This window comes from Cnephaeus nilssonii (assembly GCF_951640355.1).
Source record: "Cnephaeus nilssonii genome assembly, chromosome: 10".
In the NCBI taxonomy this organism is placed as follows: Eukaryota; Metazoa; Chordata; class Mammalia; order Chiroptera; family Vespertilionidae; genus Cnephaeus; species Cnephaeus nilssonii.
The window spans coordinates 39,999,772-40,026,304 of NC_137081.1; the positions used below are offsets into that span (position 1 = coordinate 39,999,772).

Below are 26,533 nucleotides of genomic sequence, written 5' to 3' on the forward strand. Positions count from 1 at the left end.
TCCTGGAATCAAACACCTTTGAAGTTGGAGCAGCCTCGCAAGGGAAATAATAGTTATTTAAATGTTTCTTTGCCTTTTCTATTTCCTCACTATAATCTATATACTATATAAAAGGCTAATATGCTATGTACAACCATCCAACCAGTCGTTATGACACGCACTGACCACCAGAGGGCAGACACTCAACGCAGGAGCTGCTGAGCTACAGTGACTTGGCAGCAGTGGTTCTCAGGTGAGGCACCCCGAAACCAGAGAGGAGGGAGCCCGATTCCTCACGGGCCCACGCGATTCCACCTTCAGCTGTGTGTTATGTTGTTGCTGGGGCACTGTCAGCCCCGAATCTGGTTTACTGCACACTTGCGTTTGCGTTCCACACCCTGTATGACAGCAACTTTGCAGAGTGCCCTCTCGCGCTCCAGGACCCCTCGGGGGATGTCAGAGAGCCAGTTTTGGCCCAATCCCCGCAGACCAGGTCAAATCCAATCCCCCCACCCACCAGAGAGACCCCACTTACTCCACAAACACCAGGGAGGGACCGTGGGAGGTTGGCTCCAGGGCGTGTCCGACCATCTCGCCCAGTCCTGCCCCGCTGGCCAGCTTCTAATTAATTTCCTTTCAATGTGCACTAATCCATGCACAGGGTCACTAGTCTGGTGATAATTCTGAGTCCTTAAATAGTTTGTAATCTTTGCAGGTATATCTGTCCCAATCCAAATACCCTTTACTTTGAAAGGCATTTTCATGCATTCCTTTGCTCTTAGTTAGGATGCAAGTTACCTATAATACTAGGTGGTAATGGTCAAACTTAGACTGTCAGTGGAGTTGGAAGCTCCTGGCTTCTGGCCCTCCTCATCTCGTCCTAGGCCTCGTTTGGTATCACCTTTGAGCACTGAATCTGAAGATAGACCATAGGTGGCCTGCTACCAAGCAGAATTCTGCATTTATTAAGCCACAGGAAGCTGTAGCGATTGGAAGTGCTGGTTCAGAGGCCTTCTGTGAGAGTGAAGTTTTCCATGATTGGACAAAATGAGGGACCTTTTTGTTAGTGTAACTTCCACCTCAGAACTCAAGACATGCCAACACCCAGCAAAACCAGGCCACCTGGTGAAGTATTTATTCCCTTGCCTGTTTCTGTGTACTAAAGCTAACTGAAGATTTACAAGTAAACTTGCTTCAGTATGGACTCAATTTCTATCCCTGCAGAAAAGACTGTGCCATTTTTCATCCTGCCTTGTGGTGGTGAATTTAAGCTGTCAACCCAAGAACATCCAAACATGTAGAACAAGCATGTCCAACTCAAAGGCTAACACGGGCCAAATAAAGAAGGCATGCGTCCCGTGGGCCGCAAGTTCGACCTGCTTGTTGTAGAAAATTTTTATGAGTTTATTTGAGCCAAACTGGTGACATATGCTGGGGAGCAAGATCTCAAATGCTCCTGGAGAATAAAAGTTTGCAGTTTCTTTTATGCACTTGAAATTAAGGAGGGAACTTAAAGAAGATTGCTTGAAGGTGGGAGAGAGCAAGGCAGGGGGTGGATTACAGATTGGTTAAGATTATGTGCTCTCTTGAGGGTGGTAATGTCTTAGAACACGGGGTCTGAAAGGGTGGCTCACAAATTAGAAGGAGGGGTCTGAAAAGAGGCATCTCAAATGTGTGTTAACCTAGATGCGCAGAAACAATGACACGGCTTAAGGCCAACATAAACCTTTTACTAAAGAAGTTAGATGCTTGGGTGTGACTACCCACCACAACCTGCCCAGTTAGGAATTTATGTTCAGCTGACCCTGTGAGGTTACTTTTCATAGAACCACTTTATTTTGTCTACAAAGTATATAACATACCTCATCCTTGTGGAATATTTTGTTTTGGTATAACTTTTAAGTGTCTGTTTTGATCTAGCATTTAGGGTTACTTTCTTAATGTTAAGTCTTCATACTTCCATATTTTACAGAGAAATAAAAACAGGACTTACTAGTAATTGGGATTTTGCTTTCTCTTTCCACAATTATCATCTATGTTGGTTCCCACTACTTCCCTTGGTTGATAGTGTGGATGATTATGAACTTAGACACAATATGTTCTATTTGCTTATTCCAAAAATATTATTGAGCATCTTTTGTAAATCAGTGCTCCCAGGTATGACGTATGACAAAGTGTCTGTCCTCACGCTGCTTATATTCTGGTAGGAAGAAGCAGCCAGCTAACAAATAAATCAATAAATAAGATGCTCTTACACAGCCAGTACTATGAAAAAATATAAAAGTGAACTGGGACAGAGAGTGCCTGTGGGGAGGGGACCACTTGGACACTGGTCAGGGAAGGATTCTTTAGAGGAGCTACCGTGCAGATAGCTGGGCGTGAGCAAACCTGGCAGAGCAACAGCCAAGGTGTAACAGAAAGGACGAGGTGGCTGGAGGAGTGGGGACAAGGGGGTGGAGTGAAGGCTGGGTCAAAGAGTTAGGTGGAAGTGAGAATTCAAATGACGATTAGCAAGAGTGGCAAACACGTGAGTACTTTCTAGCCATTAACAAATTAAATCCTCAAAACCGCCCTGTGGTATCAGCACCACTGTGATTATTGTCCCTGCTTTGCCGATGAGGACTCTAGGGCACAGAGCCGTGTGGTAACTTGCCCTACTACCTGTCACCTGGCAGTAAGAGGTAGAGGCCTTGACTGCAGGTCTGAATCACTATGCTAATTAGGCTGCTAGTTCTCTGTTTATTCCTTTCAGGGATCCTGACCACTTAGGGAATATGGATTCTTTTTTTATTCTAGTGTGATTGAAATGTACGTACTCCATCTATCTTCTAGTTTCAAGTTAAGTTTCGCCTTCCAAAGATTTTGTTTCTTTCAGTTTATTTGAAAATTCTTCGCGTGTGTGTGTAAGCATCTAATATGACCGGCACCAGTCTTCAAGGGCAGTCAAATACATATACCAACCTGGAGCCGAGTCTCCAGAACCTTACTAACAGCCAGTCAGGGAATAATAGCTACATCAAGGGAGTGTGCTCCAGGCATGAGCAAGTCATGGGGACAGTGGGTGCTGGCGATGCCTTTTTTAGAGAAGGGAGACACATTCCCACACAAAGTGTTTTGTTTGTTTTTGGCTTTATTTTCCTTGGTTTTGTTCTCTCCTCTTTGTTCTTTCATCCTTAACCGAAAGCAGCTAAGTTCTTCCATCCTTAACCTGATCAGGACAGGATAAGTGAAGGACTGAGATTTGAGGGCCATTGTTGAGTTTCATAGTCTAAGATGGGGAGAGGGTCTACACCCTCCAGCCAAGATGAGCACAATCGAGTACCACACAATGCTTTCTTAGTTCCTTTGTGTTGGTCAGCTGTCTCATGGCTTCACTTTTCATTCTGCAACGTTTGAATCATTTCTTAGTTGTTTGACCTGTGATGGTATCCTTTCCTTATCCAGACCATGAACCACTTTGCAGGCTGAAACCACTCGGGAAACTTCTCTTACGTTCCTCGTCTTAGCATTTACATATTAGGTGACTTGATTTGAAATGTCAAGGGACTTGGTATGGCATCAAAGGAAAGCCTCTATCACAGTAAAAATATTTTTAAAGATCTTAAGTGGAAAACAAACAAAGACATTCTCCATCCTCTAAAAAACTAAACAAAGAAACAAAAGCAGAAGTTTCCTTTGCGTAACAGAGTCATTTATAGTTGCATTTTATAGGAATCCCGCTGAGCATTTAAGAACTTAAAATAGCTGTTTTTAAAAAAGTTTGATGATGATGCATTTAGATGGTAAATGTCACATACTGAAATTTAGGAAATTACAAAGTTCTTATGACAGTGTTAACTCAGCCACTTTCCAATATTTTCATGTCTATATTAAGTTATTCTCTTCAGAGGTTGAGTAAATGTCATCACTGCAATCTGGGCCTGGTAACATTGTCCAGGCTTTCAGAATTCTGGCTCTCTTAGTATGAAAGGCATCCAAAGTTCACCTTTTCCATTAAATCTAGGAGTAACTAGATTAGGTTCTTGTAAAATATCTAGGAGCCCCACATTGCAAAATGAACTTATTCATTTATGAAGGTGATGGTGTGATGTGAAGTAGCCAGGACCCCAGAGTAAGAAGGTCTGGAATTATGGTTTCGGCAGAGGAGGCCTGGCTAAAGGGGCAGGACAGAAATATCTGCCTTGGGTCTCTGCGAAGGAGTGGTCTCAGACTAGAGGGTTCGAGGAGAAGAGAATATGAGAGAGAGGGAGAGAGAGAGAGAGAGAGAGAGAGGGGTGGGGGGAGAGAGAGAGAGAGAGAGAGAGAGAGAGAGAGAGAGAGAGAGAGATGGATGAGTCACATGTTTATGAATATAATGCTCATATATTCCAATAGTGTGGCTCAAAAACCACCTAAACATTTTCAGAAAATAGGGAAATGTTTTAGTATATTAAGGGCAAGCACATCATGAAATATTCTAAGCCCATATCAAAACAGTGTTTTTTGAGGAATATTCAAAGACAGAGAGAATCCTCACAACATAAGGGGAAGTGAGTGAAAGTCAGATCCAAGTTGTGCATCTGGCATCACACTGACTCCAGAGGGGAGAGGCAGGGAAGGATGGCAAAAAGAGGAACTGTTTGGAAGGAGCTGCATTCAAATCTATTTTTATATTTTCCCAATTATCTCAAATGAGAATATTTGCCTGTTTAGTTCTTGCTGTGCCCTTTGTATCTGAGGATTTATGTCATCAAGCATGGGACGTGGTTAGCCCTTATGTCTTAGAATACTGACTCTCTGCTGTGCCTTCCCTTCTCCCGGGCTCCAGGCGTGTTGGAGCCCCTCAGTCTTCGAACGCCTTCGTGTTTCTCTTTCCTTTAGCTCTTCATGCTGCGTTCTGTGAATCCCTCCGACTAACTTTCTCTTTTGTTATAATTCCCCCTTTGTTTTCATTCAGTGATTTTTTTTTTTTTTAGTTTTCATAACTACATTTTTTTTTTTCATTTTCAGGATTTCTAACTCATTTGTTTCATATCCAATATTGTGTTTATTTCTGACTGTTTTTGTTTCAGAGTTTCTTGTTCTGTTATTATGGGTGTTGGGTTTTCTTTTATCTCTCTGATGATCTCAGTTGTATTTGTGGTAATGTCATTTTCAGGTTGTTCTACTTATTTTCATTTCAGATAGAGTGCATTTATTTCTCAATTGGTTAGTGGCTTTTCTTAGGATGTCTTTTTCTCATATGTCCTGAAATTTTAGATTGTACTCTCATCTGGAGTGGGACGTGTTTTGTTTTGTTTTTGTTGTTGTTGTTTTGGCTTTATTTTCCTTGATTTTGTTCTCTCCTTTTTGTTCTTTCATCCTTAACAGCTTTGCAGTGACTTCCACCTGAACTCATAGGGTCCCAGTCCAGACGCAGTCTTCTGTTGTTTGATTGGCATCCCATTAGCTCCCACTGAGACACTGGCTCTCAGAGATGTGTTTCTGAAAACCACGGGGGGGATCAAGAGGTGGCTCCTGACTGCCCCTCTGTATCTGATTTCTTTGCTCATTCAACTACAACATTTTTCAACCTCCTTTTACAAGGATGGAGAATCCCATCCCTGCTACTTATTTCAGGTAGAATCCAAGATATGGTAGCCTTCCTGTAGGTCTCTGTGGCCTCTTGTCGACATCGCTGCAGGCATCTGTGCCAGAACCAGGCATGCTGTAGCTTCAGCCCCACTCACTGCTTTCAGTTTCTTTATTGTTATGTGTATATTAAAGAGAGAGAGAGAGAGAGAGAGAGAGAGAGAGAGAGAGAGAGATTTGCTCAGTAGGGAGGAATTCTCAATATGTATAACTTAAGTCAGAAAAAAAAGGGAAAACAGACATTTCACTTCTACAGAACAAATGGCACTTTTTTAAAGTAGATATGAGAACTAGAGGATGACGGTTGTTTCCTCCAAAATACAGAAAATTATAAACATGAGGGGACACTGTTTGGGTCCCTGCCAAGAGAAGCAGTGAGCTAAAAGCTAAGGAAGATATTTTTTTTTTCCATTTTCAAAGTATAATTTGTCCATGGACAAGAAGAAAAATGTGATCAGCTGATTCCTTCTGATGAGAGAGAGTGAGCTGTCAAGCGCTTACCATCTGGTTCAGCTCCTCATCCAGATGGGCTGCCAATGGTAATTTATGAAAGGTTTAGAAGCAACGTGCTGTCCTCCGGAAAGAGTCATTAGAACACATTAACATTGGGATTTGCTCCCCTCCCCCAATCGCTATTTGTGACAGACGCAAAGACAGTGCAACTGCTTCCATACAGCAAATAGAATAGTCTATTTGAGCCAGAAGTCAATATGTCTCTGTTCTTTGGTGGGAAAAAAAATCAATCATTTTTCTTCCCTCTCCCCTCTCCTCTACTGCCTCAATGAACAAGGGAGAAAAAGTTCCCATGATGGAGTTTCTAACAAATGTCTGAAAAACCCCCAGTCTGTTATTTCTGAGTATCTGTGATGCTTGCAGAAGTCAAAATCAACATCGGGAATAATCTGATGAACCCCGTACTCAGACAGACAGGTACCATCTACTCCATTCTTGTAGTGAAAGCTCAAAGATCAGCCAGTATTTCCAGTGAAATCACAGAGCCATAGATCCTTAGACCTGGACGTCTAGTCTACTGTCAGCCGCTCTCCCACCCAAAGAGGCAGCCACACTGCTCCCAAATCAGAACAAAGTGACAGGACCCTTCTTTCAACAAGTTTCTGTCACTTGCTCTTAGTTCTTATCCCATCTTTTATTTCACAGGATTGTTCCTTGGTGACTGGTGGAAATCTATTCATTTATTTTCAGCTCATGTAAGAATTGCTGGCAGAGTGAGGTCATATTCGCCCTTTGATGAAACCATCTGCTTTACAGGCTCTGAGAACATCACCGACGTGCCTGCTATACATGTTTTAAAATGTTTGGAATGTTCAAAGGAAAAGTGTGGGATCAGTGTATAAAGTTTTTAACTAAACATGATGGAATTGGGGCAGGTTATAACCTGCAGATTAGGTTTTCACTAAGAAGGCACAAGGCGGGGGTGGCCCTGGGGTTAGGAGTGTGACAGATACTAGTATATTCCAGCTGGGACTCAGGGAGAGGGAAGAGATTAATGCCAGAACAGACAGAGATGATCTAGCTGAGGAATTAAAGAAGAAAATAGGAGCTGGCTAGGACAAGCAAGACAATGGGGAATTTCTCATACTAAGCCCCAAGTAAGAGTGGTGTACACAGTGGACAGGCAGTAATGCACAGAGAACCAAGGTGATTCAGTCTGACCCTAAGGTTTCCAATAGCAGGGGTGTCCGGCCCACGAGCTGTATAAGGCCCACAAAATCATTTGGTCTGGCCTTGACAAGGCATCAGGGGTGAATTAGTTAAATGTTTGACCAAATACAGAAGGCTAATTTTTAAGTTGATAATTTTGCATGGCCCGCCAATGATGTTATAAATATCCAAATGGACCTTGGCAGAAAACGGTTCTTCATCCCTGAAATCAAGGAAGGAAGTACCAGTCCACCTAACTATAAATGCTAAACCATCAAGGAAGAAATTGGGCAGTCTTCGGATAGCCGAAAGCTTCTGTAAGTGGGCAAAGGGCAAAGTCGTCATTGTTTGAAAATGGTTATTAGTGGCATTTTTTATATAGTGACTATACATGTGTTCTTGTTCCTTAAATCTGTTTTCTCTTCCCTCAAATATTGATCAAAGTGTATTTTATTTCATTTCAAAACATTTATTAACCTACTACTTACAAGGCTGTGTGCTCAGGGCTGCAGAGATCCTATATAATAATAGAGTAATATGCAAATTAACCATCACTCCGCGACAAAAATGGCGGCGCCCATGGCCACAAGATGGCGGCGCCCAGTGCTCTCAGGCCCACCAAAGTCCCCCAGTCCCAGAGAGGGCTACCGCTGAGAGCAGGCAGCATGCGACTGGGGCTGTTGGCCTGGGAGGATCCCGAATACCCTTGGCTGATCTGCTCCCAGCCTCGGCCCTGGCCGTTGGCCTGGAGGGCTGCCGCCGCTTCCTCCCCGCCACCCCCACATCGCTCCCAGCCGCGACCTGGCAGTAGCCTGGGAGACTGCGAACAACCCCCGTGTGATCTGCTCCCAGCCGAGAGCCGGGCAGTGGGCTGGGAGAAGGAAACCCCCGCCCCGTGTGATCTTCGACTTGGGTAGTGGCCTGGGAGACGGCGAGCACACCCCTCCCCCCCACCCCCCGCGTGATCTCCCAGCTGTGACCCGGGCAGTGGCCTGGGAGAAGGCGCTATCACCCCGCCCCACATGATCTCCCAGCCAGCCACGACCCGGGCAGTGGACTGGGAGACGGCGCGCACACCTCCCGCGTGATCTCCCAGCCGCGACCTGGGCAGTGGCCTGGGAGACGGCGCGCACCCGCCCCCTATGATCTCCCAGCCGCGACCAGGGCAGTGGCCTGGGAGAAGGCGCTATCACCCTGCCCCACATGATCTTCCAGCCAGCTGCGACCCAGGCAGTGGCCTGGGAGACGGCGCGCACACACCCCCGCGTGATCTCCCAGCTGCGACCCAGGCAGTGGCCTGGGAGACGGCGCGCACACACCCCCGCGTGATCTCCCAGCTGCGACCCGGGCAGTGGCCTGGGAGACGGCGCGCACACCCCGCCCCGCATGATCTCCCAGCCAGCCGCGACCCGGGCAGTGGCCTGGGAGATGGCGCGCACACCCCGCCCCGCAAGATCTCCCAGCCAGCCGCGACCCGGGCAGTGGCCTGGGAGATGGCGCGCACCCCCCCCCCCACACACACACCCCCGCGTGATCTCCCAGCTGCGACCCGGGCAGTGGCCTGGGAGACGGCGCGCACACCCCGCCCCGCAAGATCTCCCAGCCAGCCGCGACCCGGGCAGTGGCCTGGGAGATGGCGCGCACCCCCCCCCCCACACACACACCCCCGTGTGATCTCCCAGCCAGCCGCGACCCGGGAAGTGGCCTGGGAGAGGGCGCGCACACCCCGCCCCGCATGATCTCCCAGCCGCGACCCGGGCAGTGGCCTGGGAGAGGGCGCGCACACCCCGCCCCGCAAGATCTCCCAGCCAGCTGCGACCCGGGCAGTGGCCTGGGATACTGCGCGCACACCCCGCCCCGCGTGATCTCCCAGCCAGCCGCGACCCAGGCAGTGGCCTGGGAGACGGCGTGCACACACCCCCCCCCCCCGCCCCCCGCGTGATCTCCCAGCCGCGACCCGGCAGTGGCCTGGGAGATGGCGCACACCCCCGCCCCGCGTGATCTCCCAGCCGCGACCCGGGCAGTGGCCTGGGAGACAGCGCACACACCCCCCGCGTGATCTCCCAGCCGCGACCTGGGCAGTGGCCTGGGAGAAGGCGCACACCCCCATCCCCCCTCCCACCCCCCACCCCCCCGCGTGATATTCTCCCAGCCACAACCTGGGTAGTGGCCTGGGAGGCCGCGCGTACCTTCCCCCCCCCCCCCCCCCCCCCCCGCCACAATCTGCACTCAGCTGTGACTGGGGCATTGGCTTGGGAGGCTGCAAGCACCTCCTCCCCCTCCCCTCCTTCCCCCCAATCTGCTCCTAGCCTCGACCAGGGCAGTGGCCTGGGAGAAGTCACACATCCCCCAGCGTGATCTTCTCCCAGCCGCAACCTGGGCAGTGGCCTGGGAGACAGCGCACACCCCCTGGCGTGATCTCCCAGCCGTGACACGGGCAGTGGCTTGGGAGATGGCATGCACCCCGGGCGTGATCTGCTCCCAACTGAGACCCAGGTAGTGGCTTGGGAGAAGGCACACATCCCCTGGCGTGATCTTCTCCCAGCTGCGACCCAGGCAGTGGCCTGGGAGAAGGCACACACTCCCCCGCCTGATCTCCCAGCCGCAACCCGGGCAGTGGCCTGGGATATGGCACGCACCCCAGGCGGATCTGCTTCCAACTGAGACCCCGGCAGTGGCCTGGGAGATGGCACACACCCCCACATGATCTGCTCCCAGCTGAGACCTAGGTCCCAGCTGGGAGCAGATCGTGGGGGTGGGGGGAGGTGCACAGTCTCCCAGGCCACTTGCCCAGGTCCTGGCTGGGAGCAGGGGAGCGCATTTGGGGGTGACCGGGCTTTCAGGGGAGGGCAGTTGGGGATGATCAGGCTGGCAGGGGAACACTTAGGTATAGATCAGGCTGGCAGGGGAGTGGTTAGGGGGTGATCAGGCTGGCAGGCAGAAGCAGTTAGTGGTAATCAGGCAGGCAGGCGAGCAGTTGGGAGCCAGCAGTCCCGGATTGTGAAAGGGATGTCCGACTGCCTGTTTTTAAACAGGCAGTCGGACATCCCCCGAGGGGTCCAAGATTGGAGAGGGTGCAGGTTGAGCTGAAGGACACCCCCCACCAGTGCATGAATTTCATGCACCGGGCCTCTAGTATGTGGATGAAAAAGAATGCTGTCCTTTCCTGTAAAGAATTTACAATGCGATTGATACACCCGATGAGGCACAAATCACCACATAATGAGACCACATCTCCTGGGTCATTGAAAAATCAAGAATGGATAGTCCTTCCAAAGATAGAGGGAGAGATACCCGATTTGATTTATCAAAATTCAAATTGTAAGTTGCTAAAGAGCATTATTTTTACCGAAGGAATGCTTGGTTTTGTTTTATTTCCCCGTTTCCTTTCTCTGTGCTGGTACCGTGCCCCTCTAGTGGCTACTTTGAAAACTACAGTCTGAGAGAAGCTAGCCAATTTCAAAACATGCCAGCCTCTTTCCAGCAACACTCAACCGCAGGGAAAGTGAAATTTGAAAGGAAGAATACCCTCACCCTTCTACCATGTGTAACAGCCCCAGAAAAGGTACAATGAAGTGGTAAAGAGTGTGGACTCTGAAACCAGTAAGCAGGTTCACATCTCATCTTGGCCACTTAATTGTGACCTGGGAAAGCTACCGAGCTTTTCTGTTCCTCAGTTTGCTCATCTGCAAAATGGAGATGACAGTTATACCCAGATCAGAGGGTAGTTATGAGAATTAGAAAAGATACGGCTCAAAATATTAAAAATGGTGACTTGCCACAGTGAGTACTCAATCATTGTGTTTAGAAAATGTTTACCCATTTATTTCACAAACTTTATTCTCTGTACAGTCTTCTCATAGCGCTTATTTACTTTTCTGTTTATCTTTCTCATTCCGGATTTGAATATACTATAGAAAATTTGAAACCTATAAGATAAAGGACAATTGGACTTTTAAGTGCTTTTTCTTTTTTAGCATATAATGTCCCAACGTCTAAAACCTAGTTAAAATATGATTAGCATTACCAGTACACTGCTTTTATGGAATTTTGTGGACTTAAGTATCATAAGAATTATTTCTAAAACTCTCCTGATTTCTTGATTATACTCTTCACTATCTTTGAGTTATTAACAGACAAACTGATTGTTTTAAGTATAATATTTGAGGAACATTATATGTGTCAGGAATAAGATCCCCCAATTAAACTTCTCTGGGACTCAGTGACACCCACATTATGCACTTGAATCTCATATTCATTGGATTGGATTCTCTCACTTCTTTAGCAGCCTCATTGCCATTCCTGTGATGCTGCTTTACTTCTCAGTCCTTGCCCTCATTTCATTACTAATTAAATTCATTTTTGCAGAGTCATAAATTAATTATTTGAGGTAAAACTTCTGAAATCTGTACCTCATTCCAAGATCTTTTTAACTTTGGGGTAATTAAATTTAAGAGTTATCGTGTTCATCTTTATTAGTATTTGAAGGAAATGACTGACAGGAAATTAAAGACTTCAACTTCTTGCATAGTAGGAGAGGCTCTGTCTTAGGAATAGGATGAAAAGGTACAGAGTGCTCATTCCATCAGCAGTGTTCTTTGCTTGTCCTGCATTGCTGGCAGGCCCACATTGGAAATGATGAGGAAACTTGCTGATCTATCTTTAGACGCAGCAAATGGGGTCCAACTCTAAGTTCATGTGTTGTTTTAAAGGCATTTTCATTTTATGAGCTCTCATGTCACTTTCCAGTTTCTCAGGAGGCCAGGCCAGGTGAGAAATGACAACGTGAGGCTGGGTTTCCTTTTTGTGAACAAGCACATTAGATTCCTAATTGTTGGTGATAACTTGGTTTTCTTCTAATGGATGCAGCCTTGAGCATTCATAATCATGGAAAACAAGTTCCTTAGTGTTACATCAATATTTTACCTTATTGGATTAGCCAATGTTTTGTTAATTGGCTGATCCACATTTCTATTCAAAGAGCTGCTTTAGGTAAATGCAGTTTTAAAATAACACCCCCAGGAAAAGTCTTGGCAAGCACACTGTGCTTTTTGCCATAAGGTCCTTAAAATCTCTCAGAGAAATATGAAAAGTAAACCTTTAGAGAAGATTAGACCTGGTTGTAAAACCCTCAACTCATCTTTTCTCAGGACTGACTGACTTAAACAAAGGAACATAATTTGGTTTTGTTCTTTTCTGTACTAGGACCATCACTACTTACATTTTGATTATCCTAAAGCCTGAAGCTTGATAACTTTTACCAACTTGTACCTCTCATGAAAGAGCAAATCTACTTTCAAATGTTCCCTGACCCTGGGGCTTCTAGATGGGGGTGGAATGAACTAACAGCTGGTTGTTCCACTCAGCTCCCGGGTGATGACCGGCGTCCATGAGATGATGGGATGCATCCAGAGACGAGTGGATCATCTGACTGGACAGTGTTCAGCGCACAAGGAATTTGCTCTCAAGAAACAACAGTTAGCAGCCTCAGTGGAGGGCTACCTGAGGAAGGTAGTTTCATAAAATATGTCCTCCTTAAAATATTATTTAGATGAACCCCTTGTTTGATGATAATAGATGGTGTGGTAATCGCACATGCTGGCCTGAGGGAGAATAGGGGGATGTCTCCTTAGGTTTCTCTCATGGTCCGTGTTAGGTTTTACAATCGAACAGAATAGATTTGCAATTGACCGTTGCTCATCATCCATCCCTGCCCCAGGATGCCAAAACTATATATGTAAGCTGACTTGCCACCCAGCCATGAACACGTATACACAAAAGCAGTTCTAACCATGTGCATATTTTGATGGTGTCCTTGATTTACATGACTTGCTGCGTGGTTCCAATATGCGCAAGTTTTAGTTAACCTAGAACCATAGAACGTGAGGACATTTGGTACATAACAAAAATGATGAGTTGTAGGAGTTCCAGGAATAAATTGCCGTTACCGTATTTTATTGAACTAGGCCAGTGCAATGGACACGGTCATTCTGAATATAAGCACACACTTGGAAATCCTTTCTGCTGAGTGAATAGAATGTCTTGGTATGCGAGAATTTTATTTTCTATTTTCAAAGAGGAATGAAAGCAGGCAGCTACTATTTGACTAAATAAAAAGTTACTTACCTGTAGGTGGAATATATAGCAAAAACTAATAATATCTCAATGACATTAATGTCTCAAATTTTTTATGATATTTTCATATAATACAATGGATTTATATGGCTGACTTAAATAAGTAGAATTAGGAGACTTCACAGGAGAGATTATTAGTTAACCATGTCCCTATTTAAATTGTCACCCCACCTGTTATTGGTCCAGAAACTTGGGAATTTGAGCCTTGTTCTGAGGCCGGGGTTCCAGGGAGATTCCAAATACGGCAGCAGCTGTGGAGCCACATTCCCTAGAGCTTGAGACTCAAGCTAAGTTGGTGGTGATGGAAAACCCGAGGAACTCACACAGCTGTTGCTATTGTCTTACTGCCAGTTCAGAACCCATTTGATCTGGGAAGTATGGGCTCCAGTGAGAGCCCACATGAAGGCAGTGACTTGAATGGAATAGAACCTTTAAAGGTCACTTTATTCATGTGTACAGTCTTTACATTCATCAATTACATCGCCTAAGTGTGTTCCTGTTTTATTATCACGTTGACAAGGTTTGGTGCTGCCTCAGGATCCCCCAGCCCCCTAAAAATAGTAACCTGTAATATGATCTAATACCCACGCTGTAGACCTCTACCTCAAAATGTGCCAGTAAATTGAGCACCATTCAATTTATAATGAGTGCTTGTGAATTAATTAACTAGATACATTCATCTCTGCATATGTGTTGGCAAGTACATTATCCTGTTTAGATAATACAGACAACAAATTCTTAGAGGGCATGGATGATTGCTTTTTATCTCATTGCTACTAGTATAATGAAATATTTTAAAACATACACCCTCTATTGGTGGGTCAGCAGCATTACCTCATATGAAGAGCAGCATTACTAATTTAAATATGAAATTCTAAAATATTTAAAACTATTTTAGCTTAATGTTGATTTACATTAAAGTATAATGGGAATGTGTAGGGTAATATTTACCTTCTCTATGCATATGCAAATACATGTTAACAAGGCTACAATATGTTCTTTTTTCCTATAGGTGGAAATGTCAATTCAGGAAATCAGTCTAGTACTTTCCAATGCCATGGATGTTGGTTCCAGCCTTTCTGAGTCAGAGAAGATTTTGCGTAAATATTTGGAACTAGATATCCAAGCTAAGGTAAATACAAGGAGAATCATTATCATGGTTATGGTTTTATAAAGATGATTTCTTTATATCTGGTAGCTATAAAACTCCTAGTTCTCATGAGGGCTGCAATTCTAAATTAATATTGTGGTTAATAATGACTTAAAAACTCCTACTCTTAAGTGTATCTTTAAACATGCACTTACTAGGGAGTTTGAGCTCATTGAAGCTCAGCATTCTAGCCTGGTATTAAACACTCATTTAGCCCCTTTTCCTGGCCTGAAAGATGTTAGAAACTCCTTTTGAGGGTCCAGAGGAGGCAGGGAGAGTGGATTTATAAGACTATTTGTGACTCTCTAGTAGAGTAAGTTACAAAAGAAAATTACCAGAAGCCATATGTGTTAATACAAGATTCCAGGAGGCAAATCTTACCTGCACACTAAGCCTTAGGAGACAGAAATTGCCCTCCTCTTCCTAGCACCTTCTCTAACTCCCTTTCCCCCCTTTCCCATGGGACTTAGGTTCAAACATTCCTGTTAGTAGCTCCAGACCTGCCCCAGGTGTTTAGGAAAGTGAGTCACGTGTGGCCCTGGCATCCCAAGTCAGCAGGGGTGGCTGTGCCTCCCCATCAGTCCTCGGCAGCATAGCCTCCTTTCACAGAGGCACCCCGCACCCACAAGCCCATTTGTTAAATGAAGTGTTTGTAATTCATTATTTAGAATGTTTAAAATAAAATGTATGTCTGAATTCATATTTATATTCCAAAATTTTTAGAATTAAGGAAGAAACTCTGTGGGTTTAGGGCTGAACCCCTGCTTCCTCCTTCCCCAAGTGCCGTCTGGAAGCAGCACTCGTATATTAAAATCACCATCATTCAGTGGAGTACTTGGGAAGCATATTAAACACAAGTAGGGAAGCCATCCCTTCTTGCTGCAAATGAGAATGAAGCTTTTTCTTTCATTTTTACTTGATTCCTAGTATGGTATCACATGAAATCTTATGTAGCTTTCTATGGCAATTGTATCTGTAATGCCTACAATACTTACTCATTCATATCATCAGTGGTTAGATCCCACATGCCACAAACTGCACTCAAAACACAGAAGAGCGACCCTAAGCAAGTCAAATTCACAGACTCTTTAGGCTTTTTAGACCCCATATCTAATACTTCCCTACACTTGTTTAAAAATCCTTCTACATAGCAATTCAAACAAGACTGTGTAATTGATATCATTTTTATAAATTAAAAAATGAGTAAACAATTTCTATAAACTTGCCATTTTGTACATAACAACATTACTTTAAGAATCTGCTAGAGCTATTGTTAATTTCAAAAAATAATTCTGGTCTATACTTATTTTATTTGAATTATTTAAAATGTTTTTGCCATTTTGTTTTACCACCTTTCATACTGAACAACTTTTCTTCTATTTGTGACAGAATTTAGAATGCTCTAAATAAGAAGTGTAGCTGATAGACTGAAAGAATACTTTGAGATGGTTTTTATTTTAAGACACCTTTTTTTAAATTTTGGAAAGTTGTGCCTTCCTTTTATTGAGGAGAGTCTTGGTTACAAGTTCAATTAATCACCGTTATAGATGGATGTGCAGAAGGTAATGAAATGTGAATGTTCATGATTCCCCTGTCAGCTTCTGACCCTCCGTGCTTTGCTTTCATAGGAAGCATCACATGAATTAGAAGCAGCCACAAAACTTATGACAGAGAAAAATGAATTTGAACCTGATGAAGTGGCATCACTTTCTTCTAAAGCTAAATGGCTAGAGGAAGAATTAAACATACTTGGCCAAAGCATCGGCTCCAGGTCCCAAGTCCTGCAGACCTATGTGGCATTTCTAAAGTCATCAGAGGAGGTACAGTACCTATGTGCTCTCCTTTATCAACAAGGTGGCCCCTGTCAGCTTCCTGCGTCCTCTGGGGATGGAAGCCCTGGTGGGTTGTCCCATATAGTCCACCCCAGTGCATGTACTCACTTATAGGCCCTTGATTCACCAGGGCACCACACAAAACTAAAGCAGTAAGTCGTTTTACTAAAACACAATACAAGTATGTATGTGTAGATATACATGCAAATAAGCAAAGTGGTTGTGTTAGAATACTTTTTACTTTGGCCCATAAATTTTTACACTATCCTAAATATAGCACAAAATTATTTTAAAATAAGTCATCTTCTAAACCATGGTGGAAAAGGTACAAAGAAGTGTTTGTTTTCTGCAGGGTTTTCTTTAAATACCTAAGCAATTCACATGGTTCATTTAACATACACAGAATCAGAAATTATGGGTTTTGGGGTCCAAGCTTAGATCTATCTTGTGTGATGCCTTTTAACAAGTTGCTTCAGAGAGCTTCTTCTGAGGCACTCTTTGACAGGGCTGTACTAGATAATCTGTAAAATTCCCTCTACTAGACTAGGATTCCGTCTCTCAGAGGTCCCAGTTGCTTGAAGATAATGCTAGGGTCCCACCTCATTTAACTCTGGCCCTAGTGCACCAGGCTCATGCGGATCCCCCTCTCTTCAGGGTGGCAGGCACTGGTTTAGTGGGAGGTAGAGCCAGCAGGGTCACTCTGGGGTAAAGCCAACCAAAGTTAGTTAGCATGCTAGATTTCCATCTTCTCACTCCCACCCTGTCTATACCCTCACCCTACCTCCCACCCTGCCATCCACCTTCCTCCGTCAGCTCTTGGTCTATAATATTCTGAATTCTTGCCCCTCTGGAGGAAGGCCATGCCCAGTCCCTGGAAATCTTGGGTAACTGCTGCCTCCTTTCCACATCTTCACTCCATCTTTTGTCATTTCTATTATTTAGCTCCAAATTCTCTTGGTTCAGCAGAGGTATTACAACCAACAGCAGTATCCTGTTGATGAATGTTTTTACTCAGGATTTGAAATGGTGGAAAACGTACAAAGAAGTGTTTGTTTTCTGCATCTTTATTGCCAAAAACATACCTCCTTGATTTCTGGTTCAGTTTCTACTTCCATGACCTACTCTGGCCCCTGGAGCTGTGGGTTTAGGGCTGAACCCTTAGCTTTGCAAACACCACTTCCTCAGAAGAACCTATGTTCTTTCCTCTTCCCAGCTTTCACTTAATTGATTTTCCTAGCTGGCAGAGCCTTCTGTCCTAATCTTGGCAGTGCTCTGACTCTGTCACTCTCCCTCCCCCTCAGGTTTTCCTTCTTTCCTCACCAGCTCATGGTTACTCATTTGCATTCCATTCTCCATGCCCTCAACTTCCTGCCTTCTACCCTGAAGAACCCTGCCAATTCCCAATACTAGATTAATCCAACACGCTGTTTACTCAACTTTTCTTTCCAAGCTTCCAGACACTGCTGCAGAAAATCATACAATTGATTGTACAATTGTGCTGATTGGCGCTGTTACAAATTTATGGGTCTCTGCCTCACCTGGGTCTCCCATATGCTCCCTATTGGCACCCATTCAGTAGCAAATTTTAAACATCTTATCCCAGTTTCCATACTTAAATCTCAGCGGGTGCCCTTGCTTCATATGTAACAACAACAACAAAAAAGAGTCCATTGAGCTTAACTGCCTTGACTTCCTTGGACTTCCAAACCAATTGATTTATTCACCCCTCTTCCACTGTCGCCAATAAAGTCAAGTCCCTACTTCTGTCCAGCACTAAGAGAAAACTAGTCCCTCCCTGTATGTTCCCACACTCTTCAGAATCTAGCTCTACTAACCTCCTCTAATGTTTGAAATTTGCTTTTCCATTACTTCCTTGCCTTTGGTCTACAGTTATGCCCAAATGGTCTTGCCCTCATGAAGGCAACCACTCTATACTTTCCTTCCCTTTACATCTGGACTTGACAACGGGAAGATGACATTTCTTGTCTCTACTTGCTCATCCTCCCCAGTTCTCATCCCACAGCAATTTAATCAAGCTATCTGCTACCTCTTCACTCCATTGAAAATGTCCTTATAAGTTACTTACTGATTGATAAATGAAATCTCTATTTTCAGTCTTCATCCTGCTTAATCTCTCTGCCACATTTATTTAATCCAGTTATTCTTACCTCCTTTGGCTTAAACCCCCTCCCCCAGATTTATTTAAGTATAATTTACATAGCATACAATTCATCTATTTTGGAGTACAATGATATTTATTATATTTATTGAGTTGTGCAACAATCACTGCATTCTAGTTTTAGGATAGTTCCATCACCCCAAAAGTAGCCCCAGTGCACTTTTTAGTCAATCTTTGTTTCCACTCCCAGCCTTGGGCAAGGACTGATCTGCTTACTATCTCTATAGACTTGCCTTATTTGGATACTTCACATAAGTGGAATCACTCTGTCTGCTTCTTTATCTGTTCCTTCTTCTTTTTCCTAACTTGGTTCCCTGTTCCTGAAGTATGGAGGGTCCCAGAGTCCTTGCCTGTGCTCACTTTTGAACATTCTTTTCCTATGAAAACTACACACCCACCCACCTGTGGTTTCAGTTCACCAATAATTCAAAAATTGTCCCTCCTTACTACGCCCATAACATTGTGTGTATATTGTCCTTGTGTCGTAATAACTTGCTTTTGGTTATCTTTCTTCCAGAACTATCTTTGGGAATCCAAGGAAATAAATGCTAATTCTTAGTAGGACAGACTCCTTGGAGGAGGTAGCAATTCAACTAGCTCATGAAGGATGTGTAGGAACATAAAATTGAGAAAAGATCATTCTGGGCTGAGGAGATAAGAATCAGCAAAACAGGGTCATGAATAAATAGAACATGGGAAATGTAGAGAGCACTTCTGTTTCTGAGGCCTTTTGCAGGCTCTCTTATTAAGTTCATTTAAATTAAGAATGTTGTTAAAAATTTTAAAATACAGTGACTAACCATCGCCTGAAGTTTCTACCCTGTTTAGATTGATTTTGGTAGTTACAAGCTCTTTGAGTCTTGTCCCATTGACCATTAGGTATTGTTCAAAATGCATAAAAACTTGTGTCAAAATTTTCCACTATTTCTATATCAGCCAATTACATGTTCATCTTTAGTTCTATCAGCACATTTGATTTTATATAAGCTCTTTTCAAAGAGAGTGATTGAAAATAATCCAGTACTGCATACATTGGTTAACAAAGGAAAAAAAATGTAATTCTAAGGAGATCAAGTAATATACTTGATAAGACTAGCTCATGGAAGCAGTTGAATATTAATATTTGTACCAAAAATTAGTAATTGTGTTCTCATTCAGGTTTCACTGATTCAAAGCAAATAGTGAGTTACTAATATTTCACTGACTTATATTTATTTTCTTATTTATTTCTTGTCTGGCTTTCTTCTGAATTATAAAACTCAGCTTTAAATATCATCACACCAGTATTTGACATAAATTGTTCCCAATTGCAAAACATACATTATACAAAATATATAAATATGATTTGGGTCACAGTAAGTAGGTCTTATAGATAATAAACTTGTTAGTTCAATTTACTACCCAGTAGTAGTCCAGTCTGTAAACAACTTAGATTTTCATATTGTTTTAATAAATGGACAATACTTAAGTTATTTAAAGAATCCTGGCCCTGGCCACAGTGGCTCAGTTGGGTGGAGCGTCATCCTGTACACCAAACGGTCATGTGGGTTTGATTTCCAGTCAGGGGACATACCTACGTTGGAGATTCAGTTATCAGCTGGGGCATGTAAGATTGGCAACTGGTGGATGTTTCTCTCGCATTGATGTTTTTCTCTCTCTCTCTCCCACCGTCCCTATCTCTCTTCCTTTCTCTGAAAAGAAGATCTGAAATGTAGTTTCCATTTCATTTTTACATAGGCTTTTATCGGAATCTTGTGTCATTTTCTTTAAAAATGTTTGTAAGTGTTCTTACCTTGCATTTATCTTCTCTCTTTCTCCCTCTCTTAGGTAGAGGAGCAATGTGAGCGTCTGAAGGAGTTTTACCGGACGGAAAGCCCGAGGAAGGAAGAGGATACTGCGGAAGCCAAGCACTGGTCTGACTCAGCTGAGAAGCAGTGGCAGCTCTTCTTAAAAAGGAGTTTTTTAGTTCAAGACCTAGGGCTTGAGTTCCTTACTTTGATAAATATGGTGAGAATAACATTATGTGAGTTACACCTTCTGCAAGGATTACTTGTCAAAGTCAAAATTATAAATTCAAAACTTCAACTATCCATCAGCAGGGTGGGTTTAGAAAGTTCTTTTTAGCTTCATTCAACCTAGAGCAGTGCCAAAGCCTAGCATGTCTGTGTTTATTTAGTCCTACACTTCTCATAAGTTATAACTATCTACAAGAAAGATTGACTAGAATCCAAACATAGCATTTTTATTATTACATGGAAGTTCACCCTAGATTTCTAAGTTATGTTGAGAGCCTGCAACGAAGTCCTGACAACATTTCCAGTGGCTCACATTAACATCTAGGCTGAATCTTCATTTTGAAGAATTTCTTCCGATAGTATATCTTTCTGTAGTGAAGCTCCATCATATTTACAAATGTATCCTAAACTTTAGTTGTCCACTTATGTCTGTAAAATACTCTAGAATCCTTTTATCGACCTCTGACCCATATAAAGTTCTCTACAGAATTCTTAAAAGATGGATAATCCTCTTCTCCTTCAAGTATCTTCCCTTGTTAGAAAATAAGAGCGGCTCATTCCATTGTTAGAAAATAAGAGCTGCTAGAAAACAGTTTTTTAAATGTTAAGTCAAATCTGACTTCATACCTGGTTCTAACCCTCTGTAGTTGCACGAGGTAAGGGGAGACTATTCATATTTGATTTCTCTTACATGTGAAAGTCCTCCAAACATTGAAAATAATTGCTATATCTAATCAGAGTCCTTTCTGCTGTGAACCACATGCAAATTCTTTCGTCATTGATGAGGCAGCTTCATTTCTCTCTCCATCCTGATCCTCCCTCCCCCAAATTTTTAGGGTTTGTTGAAGTCATTCATAAAATGTAACCCAAAAGTAAAGTACAACTTTAACACAGAGTACAACAAAGTGGACATCATTCTTTACTAATGAGACCTAAGGTTATGCATTAATTTTTAGCCATGATTTCACTATGCTGGTTCATATTAAGCTTGTGATTGAATAAAACTCCCATGAATTTTTATTACAATTCCTGCCAAGCTAGGTCTCTCCCATTTTATATCTGTGTCAGGTATTTATCTTTTACATACAAATGTGGGTCTTTATATTTATTTCTATTCAATGTCATCTTGTTCATCTTTACCCATGATTCCATCTTGTCAAACTAATTTTGCATCTGCTATCTACTACATTAGCCATTTCTCCTGGGTTTAATTCTATATCTACCTAACATCCTATCAATTGCATGAAAGTAATTTGGCAGAAATCAGGTTGGCTCATAGTGACCAAGACATTCTTTCCAAAGTGCTCACAAACCGCTTGCTCAATGAGGAACTTATTGCATGGTTTTCACTGTAAAGCTTTCCAGTCTGTAAACTATGTAGCCCAGTCTTTCCCCACTTTGAAAATCAAGGCATTTTTCTTTCCCTAATTGTCTGGCCTTTCTCCTGTTTTCTGTAGACTTGCAAAGATAACTGACATGTACAATTTTCTCCGTACTCTGGAATGTGATTAATCTCAGTCTGGAGCCTGAATTCATTTGGAAGAGTTAGGTTTTTGTCTAACTACCCTCATCTACTTTCAACTGCAGTTTTCTCTTTCTCTTCTTTGTTTTTTAGTTCAAGACCTAAGGCTTGAGTTCCTTAATTTAAAAATCATGTGAGAATGACATTATCTTCTTTGTTTCAACCTTTGTTGTTTGAAAGCCATTATTGTTCAATTTGTGTGGAAACAAAATATACATGAAACAGTTCTAACATATCTTATACTATCTTTAAGCATTAGAGGAAACTTGATAAGCAATTTGCCCATGTTCTTATGTTATCCAGGTGCTTTTTGTAAAAACAATTGTTATTTTTCAGTTGGAATATTTAGAACACATATTATCTACCTATCTATCTACCTACCATTTATTTATCTTTTACATTTTTACTTTGTTCAGTATATATTCTTCCATCTCTTGATTGTGTACTTCTCTAATTCGCACTCTTAAGAGAATTCAAATATTTGCAAATTGCATTTTTTGCTTAATTATTACTAACTTCATTTCAGAAATTTTACTTTTAGTTCTGTAGTTTCCATTTGATTTTTTAAATTGAATTTATTGGGTGGCATTAGTTAATAAAATTATACAGGTTTCAGGTATGCAATTCTACAATACATCATCCGTATATTGTATTGTGTTTACCACCTCAAGCCAAGTCTCCTTCCATCACCATTTATCCCCCATTACCTTCTTCTACCTCCCCAACTTCCCTCTGGCAATCACTATACTGTTGTCTGTGTCCATAAGTCTTTTGTCTTTTCTCTTCTCTTCTCTTCTCTTCTCTTCTCTTCTCTTCTCTTCTCTTCTCTTCTCTTCTCTTCTCTTCTCTTCTCTTCCCTTCCCTTCCCTTCCCTTCCCTTCCCTTCCCTTCCCTTCCCTTCCCTTCCCTTCCCTTCCCTTCTCTTCTCTTCTCTTCCTCTCTCTCTCTCTCTCTCTCTCTCTCTCTCTCTCTCTCTCTCCCCCCCCCTCTCTTGTTGGATTTCAATTGCTGATAAAATTATCTTTCCTATCCTCTCATTTTCATTCTCCACCTTTGCTATGCTTTAAATATATATATATATATATATATATATATATATATATATATATATATAATTTCAGAGAAGAAGGGAGAGGGAGAGAGAGAGACAGAAACTTCAATGATGAGAGATAATCATTGATCAGCTGCCTCCTGCACACCCCCTAGTGGGGACTGAGCCCGCACCCCGGGCCATGTGCCCTGACTGGGAATTGAATAGTGACCTCCTGATTCATAGGTCGACGCTCAACTACTGAGCAACACCAGTTGGACACTTTTTAAACTATATTAATCATGGGCATTTAAAGTGTGTGTCAGCTAATTCCTACATCTGGATTTGGCGTTGTCTACTTTTTCTCTTGCTTTCCAGTTATGTAGTCCTGTCTTGGTAGGACTAGTGAAAATTTATCAAATGTCAGGTGTTATGTTTAAAAAAATGAATCCTTTACCCTAAGCTCCTTATCACTGACATATGATCAATAAGTTCCTCCTTATTGCTAAGAATTATGGTCCACATAATAGTTAACTTCATTGTTTCAGCATCTTTCTGAGGTAGGGAATTGTTGGTAAAGCAAGTGGAACACATTTTTTATTCTATCTTTTGGAGCGTTAGGCTTTTAAAGAAACATTATTGTTGAAAGGTGGCAACCAGATTGGCTGTGAAGAAGGGAGAACGCCAGCTGGCATCTTCCGCCGAGTGTTGCGCTCTTGATTGGGCTGCCGTGGCTCATATTTTCAAGCTGGAAATTAAAAAATTTTCAGTTCATCTAAAAATCATCAAGGTTAGAGAAGCCGAGTTAAGTGAGAAATCTGGCAGACATCTTGATAAAAGTGCCAATTTACAAATTCATAGTGGTGAACGCCAAGATGTTATTTGGGGTACCGCCTTCCTGTTATTAAGGTATCTAAAAAGCAATATATCAGAAGACCATTTATTGTGCCTGCATATAAATGGAAAATTGAGAATTGAGTGCCCTGTTGGGCTAGGTTATGGCAAAGTTTTCCATGCCCTTCCACAGAAGTAGAATGAATAGTGTGTTTACTCACTAGACCTCCGGTAGATTAATCTTCCTGAGAGGTCAAAACACTTAAGTCTGCCAAGTACATAATCACTGTTTTTGGATCCTGCCAGCCAGCCAGACATCAACAAATGCTGCTACATCTCTCCTTTTTCCAGACCTCACTCAGACCATCACTCCCTGCTGAGGATAGCTGTCATTGGCATGCTGCAAGATCCACATTTACATTAAACTGTGTATTACATTACATTTTGATTAGTAGTTTCTTAATAAAAGGTGAAAGATACCCTAACTTTATTTATAGCATAGATTAAAATTATGATTTGGGCTGGATCTGGCTGAAGTTATCAAATATCTTTCATAATATTTAGCATCTTGTTAATCATAATTACAGAATGTATCATTTGATTCCTAGATCCTCAAGTTCATGGGCAAAAATTTCTTTAGGACCTGCAATTATCTCTTTTTTTGCAATTAATTGGCTTTTTATAATGTCTAAATTAATATAGGAATATAAATATGTGATATTAATGCCATTTAAATTAATTTTAAAATAAGATGATTTATTATTTTAAAATATCCTGTTACAGTTTTATGACACCATCTTCTGACTACAATCTAATAGGTCCCTTGACTTTTTAGATACTTAATTGTCATTGTCATTATAGAAATCCATGTACATTTGCTCCTTAGAAAGGCAAGGATTTATTGAGAACAGCTGGTCATCAAAGTAAAAATCATGGTTTTGCCAAACAAATATTCTTCTGCATTTTTCGATGTTTGTGCGTAAAATAGCACATGATCTTACTCTTGGCCTCTCTTATCTTTCTTTCTCCAATTAAATTTCCCCCTTTTTTTAAACCATTGTTTAAAGGATTTCAAATCAGTCAGCCAGAGCATCTAGAAGTTGGGAAGGGAAGTCTTTAAACTTAGATACTGTGCTTCTGGTTGCAAGATAGACATACAAAAATAAAGATACAGATGCACATTTCAATTCTCACAAAAGGGAGTAACTTGAGGAACTGGGAAACTTAAAATCGTTGTAATATATACAATGGAGTAGTTTAAGAAAAGATGGCCCAGAGCAACTTGCCCCCTCCTATTCCCTGATACTGAGGTTGTGACATCTGCTATTGAGTGTGTTAAAATGAAAGGTAGAATACACTTTAAAACGTATGCATTAAAGTAATCTTCACTTTAATATTTCTGTATCCAGGAGCTCATTCAGTCACCCTCTTGAAACCCAGAAATAGACTCTAGCAGGTGACTCCAGCAGCACTGGGTGCTCGGAGAACTCAGGACCTGGTGCCCAAGCAGGGAACATGGGTTCTGAGAGCCTAGCCATGCCCCTGAGCAGGCGCGCTCCTGTCTTGCCTTGCTATTAGAACCGTCCGTGCTCTGCTTTGGTTGTGATCGTGTTTGCCTCCTAGAGAAGGTATATGAAAAACTGTTGTATTTCTTGGGAAAGAAAAGCCATTATATGGATTATTAATTTTAACAGGCAAAAGAGAATGAAATATTAAATGTGAAAAATAAAGTGCACATTATGGAGAACACTATGGAAAGTCAGAAGGCAGAAAGGGAAGAACTCGGCCGCCTTCGGATGGCATGGCGACTTACAGCCGCTGCAAGCAAGCCTGTGAAACAGCAGTGGGGAGCGTTCAAAGAGCAACTTAGAAAGGTGAGGGAACACGCAGTGGGGGACATTCAGTCTTCAAAAGAAATGAAATCCTGGCACATGATACAGTGTGGAGGAACCGTGAAAACATTATGCTAAGTGAAATTAGTCAGATACAAAGGGATGAATAATGATATGATTCCGCTTATGTGAAGTAGTCAAATTCAGACTAGAAGTCACCAGGGGCTGAGATGAGGGCGGGAGTTGGAGTTAGTGTCTGATGGGTACAGAGCTGCGTTAGGGATGATGAAGACATTCTGGGATGGACGGTGGTGATGGTTGCACACCCATGTGAATGTTAATGCCACTGAACTGCACACTTAGAAATGGTTAAAATGCTCAACAGTGTTATGTACATTTTACCACAGTAAGACCAAAAGAGGGAAGGGAACCCGAGGGCTTATGCTTTTCTTCATTAATGTGGTTTAGATCCAGGAGCTCGAGATCCTGAGTAATTTCATGGGATTGAAAAGTTTGACGACACACCATGTCATCACCAGAATGATCATAATGTATTTGCTGATGGTGGCAAAGAAAACATATGCTTAACCACCCCATGTTTATTTCAGACTACTCACAACCTAAAACTTCTTCAGGAAGCACTCGTGCCTGTGTCTGCACTTGACCTTGGAGGGAGCCTCCAGACCATTTCAGGTCTAAGGAAAAACTGGAAGGCAATGAAGCCCCAGTTCCAGGTAAAGCAACAAACTGATA

General features: G+C 42.5%; 1 protein-coding gene across 4 annotated transcripts in view; it reads left to right on the plus strand.

Moving 5' to 3' along the window:
* The window catches only part of CCDC141 (coiled-coil domain containing 141), a 177,033-nt gene that overhangs the window by 111,000 nt on the left and 39,500 nt on the right, over positions 1-26,533 (plus strand). For all 4 annotated transcript variants that reach the window (XM_079782191.1, XM_079782193.1, XM_079782192.1 and 1 more), the window contains exons 9-14: positions 12,618-12,762; positions 14,399-14,518; positions 16,165-16,356; positions 20,375-20,554; positions 25,643-25,822; positions 26,389-26,514. In XM_079782191.1, the coding sequence (XP_079638317.1) occupies positions 12,618-12,762; positions 14,399-14,518; positions 16,165-16,356; positions 20,375-20,554; positions 25,643-25,822; positions 26,389-26,514 (943 nt within the window). The remainder of the gene's footprint in view (positions 1-12,617; positions 12,763-14,398; positions 14,519-16,164; positions 16,357-20,374; positions 20,555-25,642; positions 25,823-26,388; positions 26,515-26,533) is intronic.